We start from the raw sequence: 20,714 nt of genomic DNA, 5'->3' as shown, positions 1-20,714 counted from the left end.
CTAAAGTTTGACCTCTTTGTGTTCCACTCACACACACTTGTGTCTGCAATAAGTTGTTATTCTTTTGTTACCATTTTGCTCATAATAAAAGGCATACCTATTCTTTATAGCATGATGCATAAGAGTCTTCTTCAAAGAATACTTGTCAGGAAACCTCAATCACTGCATCAAAGACACTTGTTTTTTTAAAATCAACCTCAGGGTTGAACATTGCCCACTTCTGCTTATCTTCATCATCAGATCCATCTAAACTCGTTAGTTCATCATCATCATCAAGAAAGTCTTCTTCTCCAATAATTGGATCCACATCCTCAAAACCTCTAACTACCCTACTATTTGACAAAGACTTGTCAACCTTATCAATTATAAACCCATCTTCAACAGCCAGGAATACATCTTCTGTCCTCAAATCATCTTCTCCCAAGTTAAAATTTATATCAACTTCATCATCAACAGAATCCACATCACTCACTTCAAATTCATGCTCTCATTCTAGCCGATCTACTTTCTTTGCTTTATCTTTCTTCAATCCCCGCTTCTTTCCCTTACCTTTCTCCACTTGCTTCCCCTTTCCCTTAACTTTCTTAACTACCTGTTCTTTTCCCTTACCTTTCTCCACCTATTTCTCCTTTCCTTTATTTTTCTCAGCCACGTGTGCTTTTCCATTACCATTATCCACTTGCTTCCCATTTTCCTTATCTTTCTCAACTGCTTGCCTCTTAACTGTTTCTTTAACCACTTTCTGCCTCACCTCATTACTCTGTGTCCTTCTTCTTGGTATAAGTTTCCCCTTACCCTTTCCTAAGTTATCATTGAATACATCAGGTATGGGGTGATTTATTGAACATTTCCTTGTAGGTGTACAAGAGTTGAGATTGGAAATAGGAGTTTCAGGAGAGCAGTTGACAATGGTTATGTAATTGCTGCCTGTTATAATAGAGTGAAATCTAGGACTTTTTCTTATAGGTGTAGATGGACTGGGCTTTATTTTTGGTGAAGCTTTTGAATATGGAGATGGATTTTTGGGTAAAGGGGGACTATGTGAAGTGGAGGCATCTTTTGTCCTTAAAGTAATATTCTTTGGGACTACAAATGTGTTAAGATACAAATCCACCATATTTAATTTATCCCTGGACATCAATACCTCAACCACATCCTCATCCTTAGTAATTACCGCCCTTCTATTTGTCAAATTCTTCCCAAACCTCTATAATACAAGATAGGTATCATGTCTTTGCCAATTAACTTTTTAACCATATCGTATAGAAGCCTATAACTCAATGTGTTTGAATAAACCTCAGGTATAAACCTTGTATGACCATTAACATACTCAGTTTTATGTTTCGCAAATTGAAATTCACCCCCAAAGTGTAGTCTAATGCCCACTTTAAAAGGTGCCACATCCGTCATTCTAGATAAATCGAAAAAAAAAGGGTAAATTGTTAAGCAAAAATTATTGTTAACAACAAATAAGCAATAACAATAAATAAAAGGGGTAAATTGATAAGTAAAAACTATTGTTAACAACAAATAATCAGCTAAAAATTATTGTTAACAACAAATAATCAATAAGAAATCAATATCAAAAACAACAACTAAGTAATAATCGAACACGATGGTGGATGGCAGGAAAGGGTAAAATAGAATGCAATAACAAAAACTAAAGAAGTCTAATTAATTAAAATTGATGAACTAAATTTTACCTGGATTAGACGAAGAATTCAGTAAGAAAGAAGGATTAAGGATTAAAAGAGCATAAAATGATTTGGGGGTTTAGGAGAGAGAGATCGACATTTGAAGTTGAGTGAGAAGTTGATGAGTTATGTTAAAACAAGGGCAAACCGGTCTCTTTATTCATTAATTGGACGTAAAGTGTAAAATGGTATTGTTTTTAGATCGGAGTTGGTTTTGTGGTAATGATTATGAAACTTTTTTTTTTTTTATGTTGGTGGTGACTGTGAAAAAGCGGACTTATGTTGGTAGTGATTATCAATTTACCCTAGAAGTTATAATGGATATTCTCTTCACCTATGAATAGTACCCAAAAAGCAGCCATATACAACTCATTGGAACAGAGAAAGTATGTGATACCACATGGAATATCAGAGTAAAGAAAATCTACTCTATGACATACTAAAAAATCTACGAAGCCTGACAAATGCAAATATAACATAGTTTTCTGGCCATGCTTGATCCCCTTCCTTTTTCTCATCAAATGAGTGTTATCGTGAGTATTTGATCTAATAATCAGAGTAAAGTTAGGCCATACCCGGCTTACAGGAAACTTAAATAAGTAGTGGAGCACTATAACATTGAACAATTAGTCAAATGCATCAGTATCATTACTTAATTTTAAATCGACATTCCTGGCCAATAATTGCCATTAATATTTTTAGTATAACTTCTGAGTGAAAAAATGTCAATAATTGGGACGGGGAGTATTAATAATAGGGAAACGATAAATTAAATGCAACCCATTGGATTGTATTTATCATTTCCCTAATAATAAACTATCCTAACTTATTCGCGAGGATTCATAAGATTTGGAAATTAATAGGAGTATCTCCTTTATGGTACTAAAAATATGCATCTAGAATGTACAAATTACCAAAGCAAAATAAACTTAAATTCGTAATATGAAAAATCACCTCATCAAATGATATTAAAAAAGGATAACATGTGAAGGCATTAAAATTGCGATTATCAATGAAGAGATTGTAAATGGTAGGGAAAAAAATCAATCACATGAATTATGAATATTACAAACTTATTAGGCTCATATGAAATTGAGAGATGATGAAAAACAAAATAAGTGTAAATATTCTAACCAGATTTCCAGCAGTCAATGAATTATTGGCTTCAAGGTACTCCTAACGACAAGTAACCGAAAACGATACTCCGACCAAAAATGGCGCCGTTGCCGGGGACGGTGTTAACTTGATTTGATTTTCTTTGATTGTTATTAGTTGAGGGGGGAGGTAGGTAACAATTACTCCTCTAATGGAGGAATTATTACACTATATTTCCCCATTTATATCTCCTATCCCCATCCCTTCCCTCCATTTTTTAGTTCATTTTAGCACTATTACTCCCCTTAATAATTACTCTCATTCCAAGCGAGCCCTTGGTGCTTCTATGTAGAATTGTATACCATCCCATTTTCTGATTTGTTGGGATAGCACTCGTAAATGTGGTATCGACCTTGTGTGGCTTATTGATGATGTATCTTGAGATACCTTGCTTATAGGAATGGCAATGGATTCCGATTTTTGCCCAGATCCAACGGGTCGTTGGATCGGATCTGAATCTCAATATTTTGGATTCAGTGGATATGGATCGGATTCTTATGCATAAAAACGGATCCGAATATGGATCTATATGGTTAGTAGTGTTCGACCTAATAAAGGTAAATAAAAGATTGCAACATGTTAGTAGTGCTGACCTATTAAAGTGAACAAATACTCCTTTCCAATTGCAGAAGGTAAAATATGTTCATGATCTTCATCTTCACTGAATTACAGATCAATAAAAATCTGCCAAAACTGTAACATATTTTATATATTGAGCCGTTGATAAAAACGAAACAAGTACCAAAATGACAATGGAAACTGGGAAATCCAAACGAAATCACCAATTGCCTAGTGTTAACCCTAGTGCCGCAACCAGCTTCATTTATTAGTCCAGAAAATGAAGCAAATAGCTGTTGGCCAGAGTCTGGTATAGCATAAGATGAATGCTTTCATGCTTTCAGTTGTGAGGATGCCAACATGCTGCAATTCGCATAACGAGAGGATTTGTCGCGTCAAGTTCTAAGACCAACAACCTAAGTCTGAGTACTAAAAACGACAATTCTACAATCTGAAGTTATCCTCGGTCACAATATCACCATAAATCTCACGTTTTTCACGCTGAGCAAAATGTCGACGACAACAATGGTGTCATGAACATGGTGACTACCATCCCGAGCAGCAATGGACATAAATGTTACTTTAACCAGGCCAAGAAAATTGCATTAAACACTGCTGGATAGCCATGCTTACCTCGACAGATCATGCATGTACACACCTATCATGCCACGATATTGGCCACTCAGACAATAGAATGAACACAAATTCTCATTATAGACGGACACTATCCGTCTATACGTATAGACGGATACCATTTCCTCTCACAAAATACCCATTTGCCATAAAGTGGGAAGCACATGGGGGTGTCCCACCTTGTCCCCCCTACCCATTTTATTAGAGGTCTTTACCCGTTTATTCGCTCCACCCGTCTATACCAAGACCTATTGTAGAATGAAAATCTCAGGTAGCCCAAATCGGGTGTGAAAACAATCAGGGAGACCTAAGGAACGAATTCCACTGAAAAGCCGGTCATTTGGTTCATGTTAAAGATTGTTCCATATATATCAGCAGCGGTATAGACATCATTTTTATCAATTTAAATGAGACTGATCTACCCATCAGCCACAACAGTAGTTTAGTTTAGGAGGCAGTAAGCTCACAAAAATGAGGCAGTATAACCACCACCATCACCAACCTGACGTAGTTTCACTCGGTTGTAGTCATCCTATCAAGTCAGTTTGTCCAAACCATCATTACTACTAACCAAAGGCCAAACTCGGGAGCTTGCTTTCAGATCTTCATTTAACCTTGGTTCAGCCTCCCTTGGTGTTATTGACGTATACCAATGCGGTTTGGGGTCGCTCCTTTGTAGTAATGTGCGTTACATCATAATAAAACTGCAAACTGATAAAAAATCTGAACATAACTCTGTTTGCTTATCATAATGCAAAACGACCAATATATCGGGAGTGACTAGAATAGGATCTAGTATGGAGTACACTATTAATTCTGGTGAACTACTTAACTTCATGATCTTAACTTGCATTCACAAAAAAAAAAAAAAAAAAAAAAAAAAAACGTCTAAGAGTGCTTTTTTAATTCTCCAAATCATGTAAATTATCAACTTCACCGGAAAAACAATCAGCCTTAAGGTCCTCAACAACCGGCACGTCTACCTAGTTCTCCTTCAAAGTTACCAGGAAAACCGGCCATCACATCTGTCACTTCACAGCTATGATATAGCCAGACATTTCCGGTGTGGTGTAGTGTCTTGGATGCAACATTTGAGAACCATCAATAAAATTAGTGGGGTAATTATATAGAGGTGGGGAAGGGGTGACACGCCATTGGTGGGGGGAGAGATCCAAGGACGCCGGCTGCGGTTTTTATAGTGAGATTGGGATTTGGGTGATGGGCTGGGTGAAAGGGTGAAGTAGGAGGGTGGGGTTTCAGCTTTCAGGTGATGGGGTGGGTGAATGGGTGATGTAAGGGTTGTGTTTATGGGCTAGGTGAGAGGAGGGGTATCACTAATATTCGTGCCATTTGCAAACGCTAATATTTGTGCCATTTGCAAACGCTATCTATCGACTATCCTATGGATAGAAAGGGAGTACCATATACTAAAACAATAATTTTCATATTCATCATTTCAAAAAAGTTGTAACAAATATTGGTGGAAGCTGTCATATTACAAACACCCAACTCAATTAGGGATGGTAAATAACTCCTACGAACATGATCAAATGAGCAAAAATCATCAATCACATACCTAACAAAAGAGAACCAAACATGCTCAGCGAATATTCTTATACTCTAAACATGAGACAAACCATCCTGTTCAACTTCTCGCCCAATATCTGAGACTTGGTTACTATTCTTCACAAGAAAGATGCATCTACATTGTTTCCGCGGAATTTGCAGCCAGTAACACCTGAAAACCATCATAAATGAGTCAGTCGAAGGACAAAAATCCTCAAAATGAGGTATAAATGATAACTCCAATATTTGTAAGGTATAGGCAGTTCCAAACATACCTTATCAGAAAATATGCGGAACACATTCAAACCCATTGCCTTTTCAAGCTCCTGACATGCCAATAAAAAAACATTAGCTAAGGCAATTTAACAATGCGAAATGTTTTAAATGTGATTTTAAAGGAAGAAGGTACATCGTTAAGCACACCTCTTTAGGGTCCTGGGCATTATCTATGTTCCTGACTAGATTACGAAGGTATTCATCTTTCAGAGCATCTTTGATTTCGGATGAAGCAGCTAAAGCAAAACAAAACAAGTCAGAATAAAGGATAAAACAATGAATTTGTAAACAACGTGCGTGTTAAAGAGTTCATAACATTATGTTGGATATAAAAACGATATATACAAATTCATAACATCATTAGACTGTAGTTGTCAAATTATGTCGATTTTGACAAATACGATATATACAAATTTTTATTAGCAACTATATTAAATTATTTCTCTAGATATATATCAATCATCACAAATTTCACATATTAACTTAACATACTACCTATGTATTTTATTTTCTTCCCACTTCTCAAATTTCCCCCCAACATAATTTGAGAAGTAGGAAGAAATTAAATACAGACGGAGTGTATTTTAAGAGCAACGAGTAGTCAAAATTGATTAACAAGCATACGAGGACAATGTGATTGGTAGAGCCATGGAAATAGTAATAACTGACTTTTGTGAGAACCATCAAGTAATCAACAATATTAGCACTGCACAATCAAAAGCAGTTAAACCTCCTTTTATTCAAGGTGAAAAAAGTATCTCATGATTGTGTGTTCGTGAAGCTTCCTAAGTTTCTTGGTTGCATAAAAATAAGGTCTTGGCCAAATAAATAGTAGAAACTGAGGTATTGTGCACTTAAAAGCGCAAGTTCAAATCCCCCTCCCCCCTTTTAGTGTACCAGCCTTATACCTCCTTTCACGCAAAGTAAAAAACAAAACCTGGTAATCTGCATAGTTATCAAAAGTCTCATTGTTTCTTACAGTATATTACCGCATATTAGTTGAAGAGAAAGTTGCAATTTGAATATCTTACCCGATATTTTATATTCAAGCAATACATGTTTCAATGTTTAAATCCCCATACCTATAGATTCAAGTTGACTCCTTTCCAGGACCTCACATTCTTCATCAACATAAATTGGTCCTTTCGTAATTGGTTCAGGCAAAACTGTAGACACAAACGCTGGATACCCGGTACTTGTATCAGTAAACCTTCATCATTAAATCAGTTCACTGTCAACAACCGAAACTCGCTAATCAAGTCTTACTTGGTTTTTCATCACAAGATACAGATGCGTCACAAGAAATTCCTGTAAAGATGAATAAAATATCTAGCATTAGCAATACAAACCAAAAAGATAGAAATGAGATACTATAAAGTATAAAACTAAAGCTTCTTGCCTGGTTCTTCATCCCTGGATACCAGTTTGGCAGAACTATCTTCTGCCTCTACAAACAAAGAACCGGTCATTAGCAATGTTCACCACCATAATAACCAAATAATAACATGAAATCAAATAATGATAAAAGAGTACAGATTATTACTTGGTTCTTCATCAGACAACACTGAATTAGGCTTAACACACGGAGTTTCTGCCAATAAAATATTAACTCATGTTACCTCCTGTCTAAACAAAGATTATACAAATAAACAAAAGAGCATCACTTGGATTTCTTGGCTACTGTATACTGTGACTGTGAATATGTCTGCAGTTGTGGCTTTAAATATTTTTTTTTTTTTTTTTTTTTTTTTTTTGGTCTAAACCATCCGGTAATCCGAACCACATTGGGCCGACTAATCCGGATTTCGGGCGTGTCCAAGGATTACGGTATTTAAACCCCTCCCAATCGCAGTTGTGGGGATCGATCCATGACCTCCCTACCAAGCGCAGCCCCATGCTACCACTGCGCCAACCAACGATTGGTAGTTGTGGCTTTAAATATAAGTATCAGGTTTTCATCTTTGTCAATTAGCTAATCATAGTGACCGTGACTAGATTATGAAGTTACAAAGGCACAGTCCTCCCATGAGGTTTACAACAGAGAAGCAAAAATATCCAAAAACGAAACAACGACCAATAAAAGTACAGTAGTATACCTTTATGCTTCTTGAAGCAGGCAAGGGAGCAACTGCAATCAAGAATATGTAGTTAGCAAATACCAAGCATAAGGGAGTTCAAAAAAAGGAAACACTTAAGAAAGATAAACCTAGTTAAACTTACGACAGGTGGGTAATGTAAGAACTTATAACAGTAAAGAAATATAAATGTGAGCTTACTAAGGTATAACACAAGTTGGACACTTGTACTTAGACTTAGCTTCGCTGCAGACCAAACATTGCTGAGGACCCATATTTCCTTTTGCCCAAAAGTACAACTTCTCCTTAGTATGGAAGCAAATGCTAAAACTTCAGTAGCTGCACAACAAAAGAGTCATCAATACTCTAATCAACTAACCATAACAGCCATCACAACTAGTCTTATACAAGTAAAACTTATCATACTCTTGCACCAAACCCCACTCAAGCAATTATAGCAAAAGTTTCTCATGGCAAAATTATTGCAAAACTCTGATAAGTATGCGTGGAGTGTTCACGTGTCCAAACACAAACTAGTTACAGCTGGCCCAGAACCTATCCGGACCAAAATAGCTGCTCGAAACACAGACAGTTGAATTTTTTGAACGAAAGAGAATATATAACCACAAAACAGAAAATAAAAAGGAAACAGATAGGAAATTTAAACAGTCAATAAAAATAATATAAATTCCCAACATAAACTCACATAAAGCAATTCGAGCAAAATTCAAACTGGCATACTGACACTAAACTAGCCATTAAGCAATAGTTCCCAACTAAGCCAAACCCAATCACCAACCTTAAAGACCCTACCGGACCTCCTTTTACCAGCATATGATTTCATCATACTCTGTGCTCCCACCAGATGATACTTGAGTGTTTTTATCATATCCTCTTGGTTTTGCATCGATCTATCTACTGCCTCAACAAAGGACTCCTCAAAATATGGCAAATGAAGTGGAGGGGGCTGATTAAAGACAATCTGATATGGAGTTGCCAGAAATCCAGAATGGAGGAATAAAATGAGTATTGTACGAAAATTCTGCTAAGGCCAACCATAAACTCCAATCCTTAGGCTTTTCGTGGCACATACACCTCAAATAGGTATCTAAGCACCTATTAACCTTTACCTAACCATCAGTTTGTGGGTGGTAGGCCAAGCTTAAAATTTCTCTACGTCCCTTGAATGGTGAACAAAGCCTCCCAAAGCTGGAAATTAGTGCCATAAATGGTAATCAAATCCTTGAAAAATTGCCTACGAAAATTGCATCCCTATCCCTAACAAAACTCCCAGGCCACCCATGTGGCCATCTCTACACATTCAATACAACAATTCCCAAGTTTAACCATTGAGCCGCATTGGAGAAGAATACTTCTAGACTAGACTTCCATAAATATTTGATACTATAAATAAATGCGAAGGCAAGTTCAGATGCAACGCTTTAGTCCAATGTAATGCAAACAATATGCAATGTTGATGAAAGATCGTTTGGCCTATGAACTGATTACATCTTCACCGTACTTTAAAAAGAAGAACGAAACCAGAGCCATTACTAACTAGACGAAGCTTTGATTTTCTTTATCTTAAATGACCGCTTTGACAATTAATTTTATACAAGAAAATTAAGGTTTTCAGCAAATATCTATCTCGTCATACAGCTCGAAATAACCAATATCATTACCAAAATCCGTCCCTTTAGACTCAAAGACAATTAAGCAAATATAACACTTTATTTCCTAAACCATGACGATTATCAATCAGCCAACAACAACAACAACAACAGCATTGTGTTAGCAACACAAAGAGGGAGTTTCCGAATGACCAAGATGAAAATTGCATCGAGAACTAGAATGAATCACTGCTGGAGTATTTCACAATTAAACGAAGCGTAATCAATTTAGTGAACAAATACTATTAAGTAAGTATTGAGGAATACTAATACTTGTAAATCTTCCGGGCATAAATAATCAATCAATGAATCAATTAGAAATACCGTAAAACCTAAAGAGTATAAGCTAGCAGCAACAGAAATTGCAGTAGATTTAGATATTATTCAACAATTTGGGTAGCAAAATAGCAACAGAAACCTATGAATATTGAGGAAGTTACCGCTTTGCTTGCTTGCTGCTGCGACGGACGCTTGGGAGTTGGGTCGCTAACTCGCTATTCTTGTTTGGAGTTTTTGTGACACCGAGAACGCCCAAAGTTCCTTTTTCCGTGGACTTCATTTGAGATTATAGACCCGTCAAATGGGTCGGACGAGTCGGGTCCTGAATTGGGTCAGAATATGGGTTGGGTCTTGGCAAAAACAATGGGACAATTCGGGTCATGGGTCTTTGACTCTCAAAGACCGAATCGGGTCGGATCGAGACAAGTTGTCTAGAGAAGATTAATAATAATCGGATTTTCTAAATGACATATTTTAGTAAGCTAATTAGGGAAATACTAGTTTTAAACCCGCAAAAAATGCACGGGTATGTATTATTTCGCCAAAATTAATGTTTTTTTTATGTATATTTGTTTTTGCATTTCTATTGTACCTATCATTGTCACCTACCAATTTCGGTGTGCGCGGCTGATAGTTCAGGTGCCGAGTTTTATATTCCAAGTACATATGCCGTTATTATTGTTTTTTGAAAAAAAAAAATTGTACCCTGTACTTTTAAAAAATTATGTTATGATTTTGTGGTACAATAATATTAACAAAAATACGTGTAATTTATTTTTGTAATTCATTTCCGTTGTATGTTCGATCCCGTATATAACTGTAATTCCTTCCTGAAATTATGTAATTTTATTGTGTAATTTTGTTTTAAAAATTATGTAATTTAATCACATTTACTCGTATTTGTAATTAATTCTGCGTAAATGTTATGCATTTTCTTTACACAGAATGTATAAAATTTTATCATAATATTAATTCGAAGAAGTATTCCATAAGAAGATTTTATATAATTTGTTGCGAGACGGAATTTATCGCATGTTTGAAAAGACGGATATCTTAATAATTAAATACGTTGCACACTCATAGGTCCCACCATAACCTGAATTTTCCGGAAAAAAGAAGAAAGAAAATGCATTTATGACGTGGCGCGCTGTACAATGAGTATTGTCTTCTGAATTTATATAGATAAGATTGTTGAGAATATATCATGATAAATTATAGGAAAATTTCCACTTGTACCCCTCTGCTATGGGCTAATCCCACTTGTACCCCTACTTTTCAGGAAAGCCCACTTATACCCTTCAATTTACTAGTTATTCTCACTTATACCCCTCAAGATGACTAGTCTCACTTGCACTTTACTTTTAAGGAAAGTTCACACTCCAACATCATAATACTAAGCACCAACAACTAAGACGTTAAGTGAATTCTCGCTTGTCATTATGAAGCGGGGAAGAAGTGTTAAGTACCCTTACGTATGATGTTAAGGGCTATGTAAACAATATGATACTTTAATTGAAATATTTGTTTTCTCTCCAACAAACATCGTTTTTCCCTCCAAATTCATTTTTATATGCCTCCACTTCATCTTCAACGTTCATCTTTTACCTTTTACCACACTTCATCCTTAATATTCATCATTTACTATACTTAAGGGGTATATGTGAGAATAACTAGGAAGTTGAAGGGTACAAGTGGGCTTTCCTGAAAAGTAGGAGTACAAGTGGGATTAGCTCATACCAGAGGGGTACAAGTGGGAATTTCCCTAAATTATAATTGAAACTTATATTTACCATAATTTGTGAAATAATCATCATGTGCACCAAGTACATGTTAGAAAAACTTACTCCGTTTTCTTTTTAATATTTTGAGACATTTAAATTTTCGATTTGATAATATATCTCGATATATATGAGTATAAATAAATACTCCCTCCATCTCACTCTCTTTCTTTATTGGGAAGGATTTAACAAATAAGATAAAATTACTACTCTACATCTTTAATTCAGAATAATAGTGACATACAATTACAATACAATTTTAATAGGGTGAATGGTAGTTAAAAACTTAGGGTTAATAGTGGTAATTTACTAATTTATCATACAAAAATGGGATAAATTTTAGAGAATATAACAATAAAAATATAATGGAGGGAGTATTATGGAAAACACACTCAAATGAACTATCTTTTCATAAAAATTTAATGGTATCATATTTTTAATTTATGGACAAATATAATTTAATAAATATTAAAGTCATATATAGCGGTTTATCTGGTTTGCAGGCTATCACGTATATGCGAGGGTTTAACCAATACGCACCTAAAATAATGGCTGCGGGTTTCCCTAAAAAAAAAAAAAAAAAAAAAAAAAAAAAAAAAAAGATAGTCATATGTGTCGAAAAAACAAGTCATAGAAAAACAGAAAGATTATTAGATGTCCATATAATAAGGATGAAATTCTTGTGTCCTTCAGACGACGGTACTCCTTACACTTAAGCTATTATAATATTCTTTTTAATAGTACCGTCCTCTCGGAGGACGAGAGAATTTTTCAACAAGGATTACCTCGCCCAACCCACCCGGTTGGTCGTGCAAGTCATTAACTCTGCCAGCTGCCAGCCTTGCTGAACCTGCTCCTTAACCGCCAAGTCTTTGCGTATTATGTTGACTGCTAAAAATAATTAGGTGATCGGTGATCGGTGATCGGTGATCTTTAAGCTAAAACGATCAAACTGTTTATCTGGGACACCGGAAAATCCAATAAAAAAATGGCTTCAATAATGGTGATATTCGATTTTGATCGGACTATAATTGACGGTGATAGTGATAATTGGGTGATTACTCAAATGGGTCTCACTCTTTTATTCGATCATTACTTTCCCATTTTACCTTGGAATTCTCTCATGGTTTGTTCTCATCTTTTTCTATTTCTTCATTGTTTACTGTATAATTATTCTTCAACTCCCTCCGTTCATTTGTTTACATTTGATTAAAATACTATATCAAACTGGAAGAGTTGTTTAATGCATTGATCTTACGTGTAAAACCGTCTCGTATGTTATTTGTAAATTGTAATGATCCTCAGGGATTCACCCGGAAGTAGAATAGTAAAGGGAAATCGATCATAGGAATTCCCAAGAACAAGAATAGTATTTGGATGAATGATTGATTTATATTAGCTTTAATGGAGAATTACAAGGTTGAGAAAAAAAAATGCAAAGAAAAATGTAGGGAGAAAGTTGACCAAAATATCTGGATTGAGTTAGACTAAGAGCTTTAAGAAATGAAGACATGTTTTAATTTCTTACAAATTTGTTGAGTCTCTGAACATCTGTAGGTTCGATACAGTCTTGTGACGGTAGTAGTGTACAATATCGATGATAGCTGATTAAACAGGTGAATTTGCTAAAATGGAGTGGAAGTTGTTAATTATTGTGTATTTGATTTATTCATTGACCATTGTCATCAATTGCTACTGCCATTGTCGGGTTTTGATTCTCTGTGCTAAGAAGAATGTGGAACACTCCATCCTCGTTAACATGTATGATTTCTTATGGTCGGAATTAAGAATGATCAAATTTGTATACTTTTTTTCTTTTATAGAATAAGATGATGGAGGAACTCCATGTACAAGGAAAAACAGTTGAAGATATCGGAGAGTGTTTGAAGCAGATGCCACTGGATCCACAGATTATTTCAGCTATTAAATCGGCGCATTCTATGGGGTAGAGTACTTTGAAAGATGGTATTCTTGTTGCTTTCATTTGTGTTTTGAAGGCTTTTGGTCTTTACTCTTTTGTGCCAATAGTCAGTTCTAAAGTTGGCGTTATTGATCTGTGTAATCAGGTGCGAGTTAAGAGTAGTGAGCGATGCAAACCAGTTTTATATTGAGACAATACTAAAACACCACGGATTATTAGACTTCTTCACGGAAATTGTAACCAATCCAACTTATATCGATGATGGCAGGCTTAAGATTCTTCCGTATCATGATTTCAGATTGTCTCCTCATGGGTGTTCTCTTTGTCCTTCCAACATGTGCAAGGTATCCCCAGTTTAACCCACTTCGTTTATGAATTTTTATACCCATTAATGCATTTAATGATAGCTTTATTTGAAGACTGTTATACTTGAAACTTGATGTATGTGAGACAGTCTCCCAGGGGACTAATCGTTACGAGGGTTGAATTAGATAGTGGATTACTACAATGTGTTAAAAGGAACGGATTTGGGGAAGGAAACTATAAATAGACAAACGCCATGAAGGGTGAAGTAGTGGATGTTTCATTTACCATTATTCTGCATATCCTACATCAAATGGTTAGTGTCAAGTTATAAAGGAGAAGTAGGGGAAGATAGTTAATTATGAACAGCATGGGAAATAACAAAACACACAATTAAGCTTATATGTCATTAATTTAATGTGTATTATATCCGACCCTCTTCAAATCACCCTTGTCCTTAAGGGTGAAAGCAATTTCCAAGGTTTGTGACATCTAATGATGAAGGAGTAAATGGAGCAGCATGAAATGGCCATTTGCCTTCAACTTGCGTTTTTGTAAGCCGATTAAGAATTTTCATTCGTTAACTCATCATTCCCTCTAGGGTTGAAGATCCAAATAATCACAGCAAGAGTACCCCATCATAGTATTCAGACCTTTGTAGTAATGTACCTTGTTTCAAATTATAATGCTTGGAGGTTAAGCTTGCAGCTACTTTCCTCAGTTTCATGCATCTAATTTTCACTTTTTCAGAGGCTTCATATTAGAGAGACTGTATTTTAATCCACCTGGATGAAAAGTGAATAGGTTGTCGTTGCTTTTCATTTGAATCATAAATAAAGAACCAACTTTCAACTTCATTCGCAGGAGCAGAAAAACCTGTTCCACTAAATTGCTCTTCTTGGTTCATGCCCAAAATGATATATATGAATGAAGAATTGCTTATCCCTTAATCTCTCTTTTTTGCTTTCATATTCAGAATTTACATGTTCATCATGTCTTGTCACACCATTCTCACCATAGTCATTCACATTCTCAATCACCATTGTCCTCAAGGTTGGGGCTAGAACGGAAAGCACAACACAAACTATAATCACAAACGTGTATGAAGTGAAGCCACTAAATTGGAGCCTGATCATATAGGCATGACCAGTGCAGCAAGGTTTGATAGTTATCACGTACCAAACCATATGTGATTGTACCTTTAAAACATAACGTTATATTGGAATGAAGAGAGCGAGAAAAAACTGTTGCTTTATGCTTTACCACACATAATGGTAATCCCAGCTCATAGAAATCTGCATTAGTTGATCATTTTATGGATTGACTGCCTATGGAAAGTCATAACAAATAAAGGGAGCAGGCCTCCTTTGACACCTGAAACTGAATTATCTTTTACCTGTTGTTACCCGAAAAAGCTCGGAGAAGCGCCAGTCCTACTCCTAGGGGTAGTGCTTGTGAAATTTTATGTGATCCAAAATTCCGCTATTCCAAACAAATCTATCTATGTGGTTTGATACTTCTAGGGGTAGTGCCTAGAAAGAAGGTAAATATTCTAGAGTAGTAGAGTGTGGGTGTAATTTTTTGATATACTATGGAATCAGTGGTTGGAAAGTATATGTATACTTCAGTTTTAGATATTGTGGCGCAAATTACTTTATGAGCTTTTGAGGGTTTTATCTTGCAGCTAGTCTCTGGTGAGGATTTTGAATGGCTTATTTATCCTTGTCACAATAACATTCTGTTTGAATTAGGCCGGTCATTCTATTACGATGTCTGTGATGCTCCTAAACTTGGATATATTGGTTTGACTTGGGCATGGATCAAGTATGCGAAATGATTACTTCAATAGAAGATATTGAATATGCTTTCGGGTGTCCCATTTTATGTATAGTCATATGGACACAACGATAATGTAAGTTTCTTGTGTTGAATAGGTACTAAAGATTGTGGTTGTTGAGGAGAAGATGCTATAGATTTATAGTGCGTACAAGTAGGTAAGTGCGTACAAGTAGGTAAGATGCTATAGATTTATAGTGCGTACAAGTAGGTAAGTTCACTAGTTGTCTTGAAATGAGTAGTTTGAGAGTCCACATTTGTTTCATGTGTTGGATAGGTAGATACTTGAGGTGAAGTGAAGAGTTTGGACATTATTGGTATCTTGGACTCTTGCAACACTGACCAGCCAAACTTGGATGTCATTTGATTCGGGGCTTGATTGTCTGTATAATAACGGATAACCTACTTAGTTTGGTGTGCTCTTCATTTGGATAACTTTGTCAGGTCGATCCTCAATATTGGTGGTCTGTTTGATATTGCAAATCAGTTGTCCATTGAACTGAAGTAATAAGTCTAGCTCAATATTGGTGTTCTAGCTAGACTTGGTTGTCCATTGAACTGAAGTAATAAGTTTGCCTGCACCGTATACGTGGTTTCCGTATTTGTTCGACTCCGTGTGAATTGCAAATCAGTTCGGAACGTTTTCTGTGATACGGTAATAGTACTTATTTAAATTCATACGAGGCACACTATTAGGAGTATATGGCATATCAGATCGGACGTAATTCATATCGGATTTGGAAAAAAAGCTTACTTTAGCCAAGATGTTATTTCTGCTGTTCTGCTTTTATAATGTATGAAATGGTGTTTGGCTTATTTGGCTGCATATGGGTTACAACTACTAAAACATCACAATTCGACTGTGTATCTGTGTCTGTAATTTGGAGTTGGATGGGAGGAGTATTAAGGGTTGTTTTTCGAGTTCTTAGGCTTATTGAAAGATAGGGAGCCTTCCGACAGCTATGCTAGACCTTAAAAGAACGTTGATGATTGGCTAGTTGAATAGGAAATACATGAGCAACTACCTAGAGTTGGAGATCCCCCAAGGATTAAAAGTACTGTGAAGAATGACTTTTATGGTTGGTTTAAGTCATAATTCGTCCGTAACCATGTGTGTAATTTGGAGTTGGATGGGGGGAGTATTAAGGACTGTTTTTTGAGTGCTTAGGCCTATCGAAAGATGGGGAACCTTCAGACAGTTATACTTCTCCTTGAAAGAACTTCGTTGATTGGTTCGTTAAATAGGAAATACATCAGCAACTACATAGAGTTAGAGACACCCTTAGGACTAGAAGTACTGTGAAAAATGTCTTTTATGGTTGGTTTAAGTTTGGCTTTTATCTCCTTTTTCCATTAATAACAATGTCTTTATGATCTTTGGTGATGACTGATGTTGGTAACGAAATTGTCGTTCATTGTACTAAAGTGGCAGTCTTTTTGTTTGAAAATTACTCACCCTTGCTCCAGAAACAGGTGTACCTTATTTTCTGTTTGCCTCTCTCTCTGTTCTTGATTGTCAAGAAAATGATGTTGCCCTCTTTGTCAAAATATAAAAGTAGCCGTCATTTCCATATGTTTTTTTTAGTCTCAGGAAGCATTCTAATTTTGGAATTTTCCAGGAATAAACTCGATTTGCAGTCCAATACTATGTGTGGTGCAGCAGTATTCTTTGCCTGTTATTTTGTTCCTTGTCTTTCAGATATTAATAAAATTGTAAAAGCTGCTTCCCTCAAAAAAAAAAAAAAATCGTAAAAACTGCTCACAGTTCTTTTTTGATGTGGAGATTAGGGGATGATTCTCGAGCGTATACAAGCCGATTCCAAAGAACATGGGAAGACTAAATTCATTTACCTGGGAGATGGGGGAGGTGATTACTGCCCTACTTTGAAGCTTGGTGAGTGTGATTATGTCATGCCTCGGATAAAATATCCCTTGTGGGATCGCATTAACAGTGATCCTTCTCTAATCAAGGCCGAGGTCCATGACTGGAGAAACGGTGAAGAGCTCAATTCCACCCTTCTCCGCCTTATAAATACGTTGTCAGGAGACAATTTGGTATGTACCTCCACTCAATTTAATTTATCGAACAGCTGTTCAAATTAAATTTAGTTGCACAATGAGCTCTTTTTCCATGTTTCTGAGGATGTTAATTCATGCATCACCAAACATATATGAGACGATCTCATATTGTTCAAAAGGATTACATAATTATTTGTGTCCGTCTCACACAATACTCACTAGTAGTCACTACTCATGTATTTATTAGAAATCTCGTCCATAGTATTAAGCTTGTGGCATTGCTTAATGTTTGAGTGAAGCATGTTCATAAATCATAAAATTAGCTGAACGCCTGAAAGAGGCAAGTTGGAAATAATGCTAGTTGTCCCGGTATATTGGTTGGTGTAAATATCTTTATCGATTTGTAGTGGTAACCCAGGACCAAATTGGTGATGCCGAAGAGAAACTGCACACAGCCTCACACGCGAGAGAAAATGTATGAGAAGAAAATAAGTAGAGACATTAAATGAACAGCTGAAAGTGCAAATACAAAAATAAGCAAGATGCATTGAATAGTTGGGAAATGGTTAGTGTTGCAGATAGATACCTCTGACTAATACATGAAAATGAAGCCTGAAGATGATATTTGATTTGGCTTAATCACAACACATGCAGGCTTAATGCGGCGTGTATCTGACTGCACATAGGACAGGAATACGGAATGCTATCAGCCTGCACAGGATAAAGATGCTATCAGGACAATAATATGCAATGCTGTTTGATGGGCAGTTTCAAGGATACCGAATAAAAGATTCATTTCCCAGATTTGCTTATAAATTTCATGTATTGGGTAGTATTCTTCTACATGTGGAACGATGTTGGATTGTAAATTTCATGATTCTTTTAATATAAATGGTTAAATTTCAACACCCTTTTCACTTCCCATTCACCACCCTGTTTTCAAAACCACATTCCCACCTCTTTTAATATAAATGTATTGGGTAGTATTCTTCTAAATGGTTAAATCTTCGTTTTCATTGAAGAGTCTGTTCTGCAACTGTCGTATCTGACCCCATATCCGATCCGTTTCTATGTCGGATCATGTCCCCATGGGTATGGTAGGGTGGAGTGAAGAGTCCTAGCATCAGAGTTTAACCAGTTTTAAGAATACCTGTACACTGCAGACTGCAGTTGTTTGTGCTTTACTGAGTACTGAGTTTGTCGAATTGCTCAATTGGTGGAAATACTCGTTTTCTGGGATTTGAACCCAGTTACCTGATCTCAGGACTTACCAACTATTTGCTTGAGAAATTTATTTCTATTCCAAGTTTCTAACCCTTTGTGAATGTAAAATAATACATACATATAAGGATTTTTTGTCAAAAACTACCTTATATTTGGGGGTATTTGTAAAAATACTACCTTATATTATTTTTCTTGTTTAAGACTGCCTTTGTTTTCTCATTTTTTGGTCAATAACTACCTACGCTAAGAGTTAAGACATATTTGGTATGTTTTGCGGCTTTAACCTATCTCACATGACTCTTTTATGTTTTAATCTTATTTAGGCCTGATTTTGGGAAGTCATGATGTACTTACGCTTAACTTTAATAGATGTTTGTAGTTATTATTGAAATGTGAAATTCAAAAATTTTTCTTAGCTAAAGTCAAATTGTGGTTTTAATGTGATTGATCATTGTTGTTTGATGTTAACAAAGACATATGAGATAGGTTAATGTCACTAAATCGACCAAATATTACCATATTTTCGGCATAGGTAGTTATTAACCAAAAAATGAGAAAACAAAGGTAGTCTAAAACAAGAAAAATAATATAAGGTAGTATTTTTACAAGTACCCCTAAATATAAGGTAGTTTTTGACAAAAAACCCTACATATAATTAATAAAACAATGTAAATAAGTACAAGAAAAACTAAAATAATGCGAATAACTCCTTCAAAAAAAATGCGAATAATTATTAAAACAAATGTCAACCAAAGGAATAAAAGTACAAATAAACAAACAAACAAAAACTACAACAAAAGATAGTAGTAGCGCCTTTCACGTATCCCGGGATTTACCCAGTGCGCACCAACAGTAGTGCAATTGACATGCTCATCCATATCATGCTTATTACTTTCAACCCCATTCTATTCTTTTCTTACAATATTAATGTTTTGTATTTATCAAAATTATTAGGAAGATTTATCAACTCATATGCTACATCATTGCTTTATATATATACTCTACTTTCTACGAGTATATATATTTAATTACAACTCATACGTTTCATCATTGGTTTATATAAACGGAATATTTACGGGGTATTCCTGAGTTGTGACATTTTGCATGAAATACTCAAATTTTTTAACCGGAAAACTTTAAGAGCTCATAACTCGTGTTTATGAGTTTAGAAACTGCCGTTTTTTTTCCAAATCGATCATCTTTCCGAGAATTACGATTTGAAATAAAGTTTGGTTGTCTGTGGGTCTAAATAACCTAAAACGAGTTTTTTTTTACCGAATAAACTTTGAATGATCATATCTCTTGATCGCGAGTTCTAAACTCGACAAATCTTTTTTTTTTCAAAATCGTAATTCTCAAAAAGGTGATTGAACAAAATTGTCACTTTTTGAGCTCAGAAACGAGTCAAATAATATCCTACTTAAATACTCCTAGATGAGATAACTTTTTTTGTTGGACAATGGACATCTAAGTTTTGTCCCCTTTATTTTACTATTTAACTAGTTTGAATGCCCGTACGTTGCAACGGGGTAATTAACTTATTTATAATGCAAAAAAAAAACCGTTATAATGGTTTAATGTTTACATTCTATGTCTAATGATTTGTTTACATATTATTAAAATATCTCTTTCAAAAAAAATAAAAGATTTCATATAATCACCCCACCTTATACTAATCTTTCGATGTGGGACAATTCTACTATTTATAAGTAATACTTCCTCCATTC

The 20,714-nt window shown here is 35.5% G+C and overlaps 2 protein-coding genes across 5 annotated transcripts; one reads left to right on the top strand and one right to left on the bottom strand.

Moving 5' to 3' along the window:
• Positions 1-5,467: 5,467 nt before the first annotated feature.
• Positions 5,468-10,177, bottom strand: LOC141592605 (uncharacterized). Of its 3 annotated transcripts, none has more exons than XM_074413342.1 (10): positions 10,068-10,177; positions 8,159-8,296; positions 7,979-8,010; positions 7,426-7,473; positions 7,282-7,329; positions 7,149-7,190; positions 6,965-7,063; positions 6,030-6,118; positions 5,882-5,932; positions 5,468-5,778 (listed from the first exon to the last, which is right to left on the bottom strand). In XM_074413342.1, exons 2-10 carry the CDS (start codon positions 8,230-8,232, stop codon positions 5,743-5,745), a joined length of 519 nt encoding a protein of 172 aa, XP_074269443.1. In that variant the 5' UTR covers positions 8,233-8,296; positions 10,068-10,177; the 3' UTR covers positions 5,468-5,742. The 3 variants fall into 3 exon arrangements, with proteins under 3 accessions (XP_074269443.1, XP_074269445.1, XP_074269444.1); XM_074413344.1 differs by having other exon boundaries at positions 6,965-7,048; XM_074413343.1 differs by having other exon boundaries at positions 7,282-7,323.
• A 2,202-nt stretch (positions 10,178-12,379) lies between these two features.
• Positions 12,380-18,674, top strand: LOC141592604 (thiamine phosphate phosphatase-like protein). 2 transcript variants are annotated; one of them, XM_074413340.1, is made up of 5 exons: positions 12,380-12,810; positions 13,508-13,629; positions 13,751-13,949; positions 17,533-17,799; positions 18,418-18,674. In XM_074413340.1, exons 1-5 carry the CDS (start codon positions 12,673-12,675, stop codon positions 18,421-18,423), a joined length of 732 nt encoding a protein of 243 aa, XP_074269441.1. In that variant the 5' UTR covers positions 12,380-12,672; the 3' UTR covers positions 18,424-18,674. The 2 variants fall into 2 exon arrangements, with proteins under 2 accessions (XP_074269441.1, XP_074269442.1); XM_074413341.1 differs by lacking the exon at positions 18,418-18,674 and adding an exon at positions 18,171-18,328.
• Positions 18,675-20,714: the final 2,040 nt, after the last annotated feature.

The sequence above is a fragment of the Silene latifolia genome, chromosome 7 (genome assembly GCF_048544455.1).
Source record: "Silene latifolia isolate original U9 population chromosome 7, ASM4854445v1, whole genome shotgun sequence".
Taxonomy (NCBI): domain Eukaryota; kingdom Viridiplantae; phylum Streptophyta; class Magnoliopsida; order Caryophyllales; family Caryophyllaceae; genus Silene; species Silene latifolia.
Note: the sequence above shows the minus strand (reverse complement) of the source record. Positions and strands in the feature narration are given on the sequence as shown.

Bases quoted from the DNA above. Each gene is read 5' to 3' on its own strand.
- LOC141592605 (XM_074413342.1), bottom strand. From the start codon at position 8,232: ATGGGTCCTCAGCAATGTTTGGTCTGCAGCGAAGCTAAGTCTAAGTAC. The intron at 7,191-7,281 runs GCAAGAAGCTTT...TCATCTTTACAG, and splicing joins ATCCAGGGATGAAGAACCAG to GAATTTCTTGTGACGCATCT. The intron at 5,933-6,029 runs GTGTGCTTAACG...TTGGCATGTCAG, and splicing joins ATGCCCAGGACCCTAAAGAG to GAGCTTGAAAAGGCAATGGG.
- LOC141592604 (XM_074413340.1), top strand. From the start codon at position 12,673: ATGGCTTCAATAATGGTGATATTCGATTTTGATCGGACTATAATTGAC. The intron at 12,811-13,507 runs GTTTGTTCTCAT...TTTCTTTTATAG, and splicing joins TACCTTGGAATTCTCTCATG to AATAAGATGATGGAGGAACT. The intron at 13,630-13,750 runs GTAGAGTACTTT...CTGTGTAATCAG, and splicing joins AAATCGGCGCATTCTATGGG to GTGCGAGTTAAGAGTAGTGA.